Here is a 12,199-nt window from a genome sequence, read left to right on the forward strand (position 1 = left end):
GAGCAAGCCAATGTAGCTCCACGACCTCTGCAATGGGAGGATCTGTTTGCCATGTTTGCCATTTTGAGAAATCAATGAATCACAGAGTAATAGGGATTCAGATCTTCTTCCTTCCAACTCGTTGATCGGAACAGCTATGTTCACCAAGAAAGAATCTTGTGAAATAGCCTCTCATCAAACTCTATTGGATGAGTTTGAAGGAAGAGGTAAGAATGGGGGAAAGAAAATGTCGAAAAAAAAAATTAGGGATAGAAAGAGAATGGCAAAATTGGATTGATCTCAATTCACAACTTTTTTTTTTGATTCACAGCTTGGTTGCTCTCCACGCTCACCGCACCATGAAGAAAATCTCATGCCCTAAGCTGTTCAAGCTGTGATGTTGATGGTTTGATGAATCAGAAGGGATTAAGAGAGGGAGAGAGATAGGTTCTTCTCATTATTGGAGAGAATGAAAAATTCTCCTTAGAAAATATTTGTTGAGTTATTACACCTTATATACTATGTACTTTTTTTTTATGTACTCTCACTAAAAAATAATTACAATGGTAAACCTATTATTGATAAAGAAATAATCTAGGTAACATATTGTAAGACCTAAAACCATTCCACTGCTTCAAGGTGGCTTTGCCAATAATGATGGCCCCAGCCTCCCTCAACTTCTTCACCACAAAAGCGTCCTCCGCCACCACCGACCCAACAAGCGCATACGAACCGGCCGTCGTACTCATCTTCTTCTTTTTGAAATCAATGTTGTCCTTTACCAACACCGGTATTTCACTCAACTTTGTCCCTCTTTTCCCCGCCAAGCGCTCTTGGTCGGCTTTCTCAGCCTCAAATTCTGCGTCCGGATTTAGATCCGAGACGCCACGAAGGATAGGGTTTCTTTTAAAGATCTCATCTTTATACAACTTAACTAGATGCTTTGATGTGATTTCGTTTCGCGCAAAAGCGCTTTGAATTTCGTCGATGGTTGCTTCTTTTAGTTGAAACATTGCATGAACATGGCTTGTTGCAATGATGATGATGAGTAGTGTTTGAAGAAGCAGCAATGAGAAGAAGAAGAAAGCCTTTGCCATATTAGCTTTAGCTACTTCTATTTAGTGAGCAGTGTGTAGTTTGCACCATGCATGGGGTTGCTTTAAATAGAGTTCGATTTGCTTTCACTCCCTTTAATTTCAAATCATTATTTTTAATGTCAACAAATTTTTACTCTAAATTGCTTAAAATAGTTTTTTTTTCCAAAGTTAAAAAAATGAGACTCGAATCTATCATTTTTAGATGAGTACGAAGAGATTATGCCATTTGAGTTATTATTTATTGGTTACTTAAAATAATTATCAATAGAAGATTAAGAAAAATATTTTTTTAAACAAAAAAAAAAATTTAACCTAACCTATATTGTGCATGCAGCAACTCATGACCCTTAAATAGAATTCAGATCTGTGACAGATTATCTTTGTTAAGTCAGACTGAGAGATATTATGACAAAAAAAAAAATTTAACCAACTTTGATTGGTTGAGTAGTTTTGTTAACTTATCTAATTAAATAAGTATTGAGAATTCAAATTTACCAACACACTATCTCCCTTAACCATTTTGTTTAGGTTCGATTCTTTCTAAAAAAAAGGGTGAACACGGATCGGATATGACCAAATTTTCGATCCGATCCGTACTAAAATCATCGGATCGAATTCAATATCCGCAGTTTTTTAGCTTGGATCCGATCCGCACATTTGCGGATCGGATATCGGATATATCCGCAAAACACAAAAATATTTTTAAAAGTTTATTTTTATTAAAAAATATTAATAAAATTTATTTTTCTATTCTTTTAAATATGTTTATTCTTAAAATAATATAAACATATTTTTCTTAAATAATAAATTAAAATAATACCACCTATATGATAATTATTAGTCGAAATAAAATATAAATAGAATATTTACTTATTTATTTCTTTATTTTTACAGATACATAGATATGCGGATATTTATACAAAATTCGTAATCCGATCCGATCCGATAGCCTTACACATCGAATCCATATCCGCAATTTTTGAATCGAATAAAGATAAACACTGTAGATACGCGAATCGAATCCGATCCATATGAACACTACTAGAAAATAGGAATGAAATTTACTTGTTTAAAAGAGTCGCTCATTTTGTATCTCTATAAAATTCAAGAGATTAGTCATTAGACTTTTAATATGATAGATATTTTAGTACAAACTAAAAAAAATTAAATTTATATGTCACAATTAATTAATCAATTTTTAAACAAAATACCCGATGAATTAATTTTGACTTCGCAAGCTGAGAAATACCATTAAAAAAAATTTTCCATAGATAAATTACTGTTGGGAATAAGTAGTATGACCACAATCCAATCAATCACGTGTCAAATAATTTATTATTGTTATTATATTAAAATATTAATATAATAACGTCCTTGATTAAATTTAGAGATTTATCATTGTGATAGTGATCACAATATTGAGAGATAAATCTTTTATAATTTAATCTAAATTATTCTTGGTCATAGGATTATTAAAAGGACATTAATAATCCGGAAAGATCAATATATATAGTCTTCATTGGATGAAGATTAATAGATCTCATTTATTAAATTATATATATAGATGGTGCATATAGGGATATGACCATTGAACTGACTCACTTTGAGAATTTCTAATGGTTATAATTACCGCATATTTGTCAATAGGATATTTTCAAAATGAACATAGTAATAGAGTTTCCTTTGACCTGCGACTGTCATAGTAATTAACAATGTATTTATTATACTTTGATTCCGGACACCTAATACCCTAGGGTGTTAGTTGAATAGACATTGGGTATGATTTAAATACTTGTAGAATTAATGATTAGTTAATAAGGAATCCGTCAACTCTCGGTAAAGAGTTTGAGCTCTATGATTATAATGAATGAGATGAATAAACCTTGGCCAAGGAGATTGAATGAATGAAAAAATGAGTTTCTTAGGTCATTCACAATTTATTATAATAATGGTAACAAGTTAAAGTTTGACAATTAAACCATACTCTAAGGGTTAACCAAGAGCTGGAAAGATGGAAGGAATTATACTTTGTTCTTCTGAGGTTCTTAGTAAAAATATATTATTTCATACTATCGGGTTGTTGAGAAGTGTTGCTAGACGCCAACCTTGATTAGTAAATTTAGTATGACTAATTTACTACCCGCTTAGTATTGAACCTATGAGGTCACACACTAACGAGTGTTTTAACGATAATTGAGAATATTAAATGAGATTTGAGAATAATTAGTTATTCTATTTCTGAATTTGAATTATAAATTTGGATGAGATCCAAGTCGATTATGTTTTAAATTGTTATGAAAGGATTCATAAAATTTGAATGATTCAAGATTTGAAATTTCAAGATATGATTTAAATTTGAATTAAGAATCAAATTTAAAATCAGTAACAAATCTCATACTATATATATGTACGTCAAGAGTACAAGAAAGTCACAGAGAGAATAACAAGAGTTTTATTCCTTTACCTCTACGCACATAAACGTATGTGAGGCTAATTCTTGAAAAAGAATTTTATGGCGTGCAAAGAGTTGCAAGAGGTTTCTCAATTTAGATCAGATCCATTGGTCAAAGAGTTGACAGAAAAGGTTGGTCTCGGTGTGGATACGCATAGCGCCTTCGTACCATCGAAGGAGAAAAAGATTTTTACTAGCGTACTCAGGTATTTAGATCTGATCTACTATATATTTATTATTGGAATAAATTTTAAGCACAAAATAGATCTTTAAGGATTACTTTCTTTTCTTCTACTGCGTGTTATGAACACATAGTAATTCTTCAGTGGTATCAGAGTTTTGATTTTTTGTGTTTAAATTTTTATTCCTATTTTCTTAAAATTTGTGAATTAATAGGATTAATTCAAATTATTTTTAAGCATGTGATATATTTATTTCCATTGAGATGATTTTCTAATAAATTAATAGTTAATTTATTTTAGTTATTTTATTGTGATTAAATTATCATTCTTTTAATATAAAAGTTATATTTATAATAAAATATTTTATTTGATTTTATTTATATATTAAATTTTATTGTGATTTTGATTACGATAAAAGGAATAAGATACAAAATATCTTTTGTTTGTTTCTTATATATATAAGTGTATATATAAAGGTCAAATTTGATTTGATATTTTTTATGGCTAAACGTTAGTACATAAAAAATCAAATTTTGATTTAATTGATGTGTTTTGAACACTATAGTTTTAGAAATTAGTTTTTTCTAATGTTCTTGATAATAAAGAGCGGTCTGACAATCAGGAGTTTTATTTTCAAGATAATAATCAGTATATACATTTGATGTATTAGGGATTTAATTTTATATTTTGCCTAGACAACCTGGAAGTATAAAATTTAATCCATGAATACTGGTTGAAATTCTCTAACAATTGAGATAAAATCTAAAAGGTAGGAGTTTGCCAAAAATAAATTTATCTCTTGTTTACAATGAGTAACCTGACAACCAGAAGACTTGTACTCAAAGACAGAATTTATTTATTTATATGATGATGTATAAGGAGAATTAATTTTATACTTAAACCTAGGTAACCTAGGGGTATAAGATATAATTCAGTTAAATAATTGTCTGACAACCAGATAATTATTTGGAATTATAATTGTATGTGATACAATTTAATCATATTTATTTAGAATAGGTATGAGTAATAACTTGACAACCAAGGTATTCATTCATGATTCTAAATAATTTTAACAAAAATATAGATTTCTTAATTTACTTTCATATTTTAAATTTTAAATATGTCTACTTTTTGTGTGGCATACTTGAAAATAATATATTGACATTTGAGAATTGTTCTCATGTATGAAAGGGTTATTATGGAGATGATAATTCTATTAAAATAATATCCTCCAATAAAATTATTTTTGAAATGGTCAGAACTTTTAAAATATTTGTAATATTATTTTACATGGGTTGTTTGGACAGCCATAAGTTCTAATTTCAAAGGCATATATCCACTATTTATTATTGAACATCTTGAGAAGATGTATGGTGACCCAAATAAGATGTATGACTATCAAAGATTTTATTTAAACTAGTGGGAGTATTGGGCAATATATTTTGAATTAAACAACTTTAGAAGTTGAAATACCATTAGCCAAATGGCTTTAGTGAGGATTGTTCTTACAAGCATTTTTAGAAATTTTTTTTGTTACAAACAAAATTTTTCTTAATATGATTAATGTTTGTGATGGTTTTAGACAAACTCAATATGAGTATTGAGGATGCCAATTAAAATTGCTCTTAAGGGTTGGTTTGACCAATAATAAAGATATTGAGTATTTTTATTACAAGAGTTTAAAGTAAAATCTCTAATTATTTAATTGATATTCTATTGAATAGAGAATGGGATTCTCTCAACGCACAAATATTAGTACTCTATGTACCTTATCATGTTTAAAAAAAAAAACATGAAATTTGATTTAGTTGAGTATCATTGTTTGTTAAATATTTAGACTATATTTTAAAAATATTGCTAAATTAACAAATTTCTCACTAAATCAATTTTTTTTATCCATATGAGATATGAAAAAGGCATAAGCTGAAACTCAAGAACATTAGAGTTTGGAGATGTCTTATATGTGTTAAGAGATTGCACAACAATAAAATTGATATTGGGTCCGATAAATGAGATTTATTGGTTATCCAAAGAAATAATGAGATTATTTTTATCACTCTTCTTATGACAAAGTGTCTGTGATAAGAGGTTAAACTCTTTTTTTTTTAAGAAAAGGGATTCCATCTTAAAAAAAAGAGTGGGAGTAACAACTACTTTTATTAGAATTGTATATTACTCAATAGCTGATATACTTTTTTCCTAAAAGTATAAAAGATTTAATCGTCAAACTAACTTTTCGAAAAAGTAGCCTATTTGTATAATGATATAATTATATAAAGATAGATCTAATGGTTACTTAGATTTTTTATAATCATGTTCAATAAGGATTGTCCTTAAAATAAAATTATGCACTATTGTAGTGAGAGATTTCATGTTTTGAGAAAACGTGATATTTATTATGCACTAGGTGTATTTTACAAAAGGTCAAGCAAACATGCTCAAGAGCTAAGGTGTTTAAGGTCAAAAGAGTTTTGATAAACACAAATGTGCATTAAAAAAGTATACACATGATTGATTGGCTCTAGTGCAAGTAGGAGATTATTGTGATAATAGTATGCCCAAGATCCAATCTATCATGATTGACTCTCGTGCAAGTGGGAGATTGTTGGGAATAAGGAGTATGACCACAATCCAATCAATCATGTTTCAAATAATTTGTTACTGTTATTATATTAAAATGTTAATATAATAACGTCCTAGATTAAATTTAGAGATTTATTATTATGATAGTGATCATAATATTGAGAAATAAATCTTTTATAATTTTATAGGGATATGACCATTGAACTGACTCACTTTGAGAATTCCTAATGGTTACAATTACCGCATATTTGTCAATAGGATATTTTCAAGATGAACATAGTAATAGAGTTTCCTTTGACCTGCGACTGTTATAGTAATTAACAATGTATTTATTATACTTTGATTCCGGACACCTAATACCCTAGGGTGCTAGTTGAATGGACATTGGGTATGATTTAAATACTTATAGAATTAATGATTAGTCAATAAGGAATCCATCAACTCTCGGTAAAGAGTTTGAGCTCTATGATTATAATGAATAAGATGAATAAACCTTGGTCAAGGAGATTGAATGAATGAAGAAATGAGTTTCTTAGGTCATTCACAGTTTATTATAATAATGGTAACAAGTTAGAGTTTGATAATTAAACCATACTCTAAGGGTTAACCAAGAGCTGGAAAGATGGAAGGAATTATACTTTGTTCTTCTGAGGTTCTTAGTATAAAATATATTACTTCATACTATCGGGTCGTTGAGGAGTGTTGCTAGACGCCAACCTTGATTAGTAAATTTAGTATGACTAATTTACTACCCGCTAGGTATTGAACCTATGAGGTCACACACTAACGAGTGTTCTAATCTTTGCTGTAGAATTATTTAATTATTATTTTGATTTGATCAAATAATTAATTATATTAATTCAAATGGAATATTATTATATTCTTTGCTAGCACCAAGAATATAACAATAATATGATAATTGAGAATATTAAATGAGATTTGAGAATAATTAGTTATTCTATTTCTGAATTTGAATTATAAATTTGGATGAGATCCAAATCGATTATGTTTTAAATTGTTATGATATGATTCATAAAATTTGAATGATTCAAGATTTGAAATTTCAAGATATGATTTAAATTTGAATTGAGAATCAAATTTAAAATTAGTAACAAATCTCATACTATATATATGTACGTCAAGAGTACAAGAAAGTCACAGAGAGAATAACAAGAGTTTTATCCCTTTATCTCTACGCACATAAACGTATGTGAGGCTAATTCTTGAAAAAGAATTTTATGGCGTGCAAAGAGTTGCAAGAGGTTTCTCAATTTATATCAGATCCATTGGTCAAAGAGTTGACAGCAAAGGTTGGTCTCGATGTGGATACGCATAGCGCCTTCGTACCATCGAAGGAGAAAAAAATTTTTACTAGCGTACTCAGGTATTTAGATCTGATCTACTGTATATTTATTATTGGAATAAAGTTTAAGCACAAAATAGATTTTTAAAGATTACTTTCTTTTCTTTCACTGCGTATTATGAACACATAGTAATCCTTCAATCACGAAAAGAGTTTATAACAGCTCAGGTAGCACTCGTCAATTATAGGAGTTCCTACTTTAAAATTTATATATGATCCATCAAGATTTATTAGTTACTTTGTTCCATTGAGTAACTTAGGCAAAAATGAAAAATCATATATAAATTTTGAAGTATCCAAAGGATGTTATCCTTGGTTGACATAGCACCCTATACCTAACGAATTGGATTCCTTGTCGTTGTCCCTCTTTATTTAATATTATTTATTTATTTACTAAATATATACTTATTTAGATGCATCTATTCGATATTTTAATTTTTTTTAGATTAATAATTTTATGATAATTAGCCTCCAACTCGAAGTGAAAAATAACACAATTTTAAGAATTTGTGACATAAATAATTTGTTTACATAACAATAACTTTAAACAATTAATTAAAAATAAAATATATTTTTTATTTTTAAAATTTATTAAAAAATTTAAAAATATCTGTAAATTTTATTTTATTTTAATTTTATTCAAAAAAAATATTAATTTACATCACATATATTCTTAGTAGCTATGTTTTGGCAATGTTACTCTTCTGTGCTATAGATGAGTTTCATATTGTCCTTTGGAAACTTTAGCAGCTTTTGACTCAAAAGTGAAGTATCTCTGTATATTCGGATTTAGGTATAGTACTTACAAAAAAGATTCTGACATTTAAGTAAGTGAAAAATCTTTAAGAAAGCGAGTATAATATCGGCTATTGTATTGTTGATCTTCTGCCTTCTTACTCTAGTTCAGTCTTTGATTTATAGCGACTATAGCTGAATTATTCGTCGGTTTGTTAGTCAAAATATTCGTGGTTGACTAAGTGCGAGAATTCGAAAGAAAAATTTGTTATGATAAGAGATCAATTATTTTAAATCTGTTTAGTCTAGTCCTATCAAAAAATAACTCAATTTTGCCGATATATTAAAAATACAGTACAGTTATATTTTTAAAAGATTTAGGACTAATCAAATAAGAATTTAGATACAATTTTTAAAATAGAAACAGAAGAGCTACAATAATTAGCGATCAAAAGAGTAGAAGAAAATTATTAAACAATGACAACATTAAAATCCGATTCCTTCTTGATGCCGTGACAAGTTCATTGTCTTCCAAACAAACCATACACTGGAATATCTCTTTATTATCTCATTCGGTAATGCTATAATCAAACACAAACCTAAAACAAAACTCATGTTATAATCAAACATTTTTTTATAGTCATAATCTTTGCGAAGTGCATGGGCCTTATCCCATGCATGCATGATATTTTGGCATTAATAATTTAAATGATAAATCATAGAATTAAGTCAATATAAATAAATACATTTAAATTTAAACACTTTTTAATTGTTTACTGTCCTAATGATTTTTGAGTTATTTACTTCTAGTTTATATATATATTAATACACTGAAGATAAATTACTATTATTATAATGATTGATTTTTTTATATATATTTTTGTTCTGTTTTGTGTGTTTTAATTTGATTGATTATTGGTTGTTTTAATAAATTAAAGCAACTTATATAGTGGATAGAAGAACGTATAAAAAATTAAAGAATTGATTATATTATTAAAAATTTGGATTAAAAAAAATTATAATATGACTTTTAGTGTGGTTATGAATCCGCTACTATATTAGAAACACAATTTTTTGACTAATGACATTTTGTAGCAATTAACAACTACTGCCATCTACAAGTAGGCTTGATTGTGTTTTAGTAGCGGTTAAAATTGTTGCAGAAATATTTTGCAAAAAAATATCATATAACAGCGAATACTATTAACAGCTATTAAAAATTTTACCGCACACTATCTTTTAACAGGTTAACAATAACTGCTATTCATTCTGCAGCGGTTAAAAATTGCTGCTATATATCCAACTCCAAAATCGCTACTAACTACCAGATGTAGTGCAGTGAATTCACATATATAATTCTATTTTATTATCAATGTACATAACTTTTTATCTAATCGTCAAATCATCATTGCAAACTAATTAAACTTATATGAACCGTAAAATCATATATAATTATTCTTGAAATATCCAACCGATGTTATCCTTGACGACTTTTATATAACATATATAATAATATAATATAAATACAAGGCTCCAATGCTAGCTATATTATGATATTTTTCATGTGTATGTGGGTCTAGATGGTAATGTCATGATTAATAATAGAAGGAAAACGATGCTGAGACCCTAACTACTTTTTTCATACATAATATGTGAATAACATATACCAACACGTCACTACAACAACAAAGATTCAAGATTCAAGCTAAGATTCAAGATCTCTTGTTATATACCTAACTAACATGGATTCCTTAATTCCGTTGTCCCTAGGTCCCATATATATTTAATATTATTTTGTTATTTATTATTGTCCAACTCAAATTGAAAACAACACAATCAATATTTACATTCTTATTATTACATATATATAAATCATTTACTTACATCCAATAGCTTCTTCAAACAATCATTTAACTAAACTTACATATTCACATTCACAACACTAATACCCTATATTATTTATTTAACTGCTTTCATCTCATAATGAAGATGACAAAGTGATACGACTTCTCCAATTTTGTACTCATCACCTAATGTGTGAGTATCAATATATATCAGACATTAATTTTAATTAGTAATTCACCATTTCAATTCATCCAAATTTATTAAATTAATTATAAGCTGATAATACTTCTCTGTGCTACTTGCGTTACTATTAAATCATTAGGAGGAGGCCTACGTTTCTTGGTAGCTTGTTCAAAAGAATAAGCAATTTCAATAAGAGTAGGTTCTGAATACTTTAATCCTCCAAAGGAAACACCCAATGGCATCTTCTCATTGTTGTATCCACCCGGCACTGTTATTGCTGGGTAACCACCAACCGCTAAAAATGGAACCAATTTTTGTCCCACATATATTAATGCATCAAGCTTTTTCTCCTTCATCATCTTCTCAAACCCATTTTCGGAAAGTGTTTCTAGATTTGATATTGCTTCTTGAACTTCTTTGCTTATTCCATTGTTCTTGTTTGCTTTTATAAACATGTCTTGTGGATAGTCAACTATTTTCTCCTGTACCAAAATTATAAGATAATAATAACAAATTATTCAACACAGTTCATAAGTTAAAAGTGTTAGTTAATCTTGCTAATTTGTGTGTCATTATTATCTCTTGTTTAGAAAAAAAATTTAAACATACAGCACCTTTTTAGTATTTGGTGTTTACGAAAAAGTTCTGTTACACCGTTATAAAACAGTTTCATTATTATTTTACTATGTTGAGTTTCATAATTTTAGTGATAAATTACTCTTTTAAAATAATATAATATGTGAACATATATAATTAAGTACTGTATTGTTTAATGGTCTTTTGTTGTATGGTTGAATATTCTACTTTATGTGTTGAATTCTTATTTTCAGAAAAAAACACACATGAAAATTATGATCATGATGATCTAGTAGCTAGCGTATATACAAAGGATAATAATAATATTAACAAAATATTTTGACTGACAAAAATTCTATCAGAAAGATAGAATAAAATATGTTTAAAAAATTAAGAATAAAATTAAAACAATTTAAATATTAAAAATATTTTTTTAATTTTTTAAAAAAATCTGAAGGCAAAACGTGTATCAACATATTATAATTATATATAATTTAATTTATTTTTAATATTTATTTATATTCTAACGTATATTTTATAACAATAATTAATTTTAATGACTAATTTTAATATACGCTTAGCAATTACCATAATTGCATGAATATATACTTACTAGCATGTTGTGTTGATGGTTGAAGGTTATGAGATCTGCCAAGGATCGCACAGGTGAAGAGACGAGATTTTGCAGATAAGAATTCAAGTCTCTCTTGAGCTCAGCTAACAATGCTATCATTGCATTCTCATAAATTTCTTCACTCTTCTCAATTACTATGTCATCCACAAGTATCGCACCTTGATCCCTGGATTATTAATCAACGAGAACTTATTAATAATGTTGCATCCAATCAATCTTCCTTTATATGAAATATATAATAACTAGATACTCGTCTAATTTTTTCATATTAATTAGCTATAATACAAATTATATATAGTGAATTCTGAATTAATTTTTTAAAAAAATGTATAAATGTGATAGATGCGAATGAATGACATATTGTAAAGTGGTGATGTAGCAAGCAGCACCTCATTACTTGGAAGAGTTGTTGATATGTCGCATTCTCCATAGAATTTTCAGGAAAAATAATATTAAAAGAATTAGGGTATCTCAAGATTCCAAGTCTTTTTCCTTGTAGGCCATGAGGATTCAAATATTGAGCGTAGCCACCCTCTGGAATGTGTGTAGATGCATTCACAGTACCTTCAT

The 12,199-nt window shown here is 28.0% G+C and overlaps 2 protein-coding genes across 2 annotated transcripts in view; both read right to left on the reverse strand.

Moving 5' to 3' along the window:
- Nucleotides 1-1,086, reverse strand: part of LOC107477501 (probable amidase At4g34880) — a 54,035-nt gene extending 52,949 nt beyond the window's left edge. Inside the window, exon 1 of the mRNA XM_052258131.1 lies at nt 595-1,086. Within this exon, the coding sequence (XP_052114091.1) occupies nt 595-1,076 (482 nt within the window). The 5' untranslated portion in view covers nt 1,077-1,086. The remainder of the gene's footprint in view (nt 1-594) is intronic.
- A 9,190-nt stretch (nt 1,087-10,276) lies between these two features.
- The window catches only part of LOC107477498 (probable amidase At4g34880), a 6,132-nt gene continuing 4,209 nt past the window's right edge, over nt 10,277-12,199 (reverse strand). The window contains exons 4-6 of the mRNA XM_016097534.3: nt 12,019-12,193; nt 11,609-11,795; nt 10,277-10,901 (exon numbers count right to left, since the gene is read on the reverse strand). Of these exons, the coding sequence (XP_015953020.1) occupies nt 10,506-10,901; nt 11,609-11,795; nt 12,019-12,193 (758 nt within the window). The 3' untranslated portion in view covers nt 10,277-10,505. The remainder of the gene's footprint in view (nt 10,902-11,608; nt 11,796-12,018; nt 12,194-12,199) is intronic.

Source organism: Arachis duranensis, chromosome 3 (assembly GCF_000817695.3).
Source record: "Arachis duranensis cultivar V14167 chromosome 3, aradu.V14167.gnm2.J7QH, whole genome shotgun sequence".
NCBI classification, from domain to species: Eukaryota; Viridiplantae; Streptophyta; class Magnoliopsida; order Fabales; family Fabaceae; genus Arachis; species Arachis duranensis.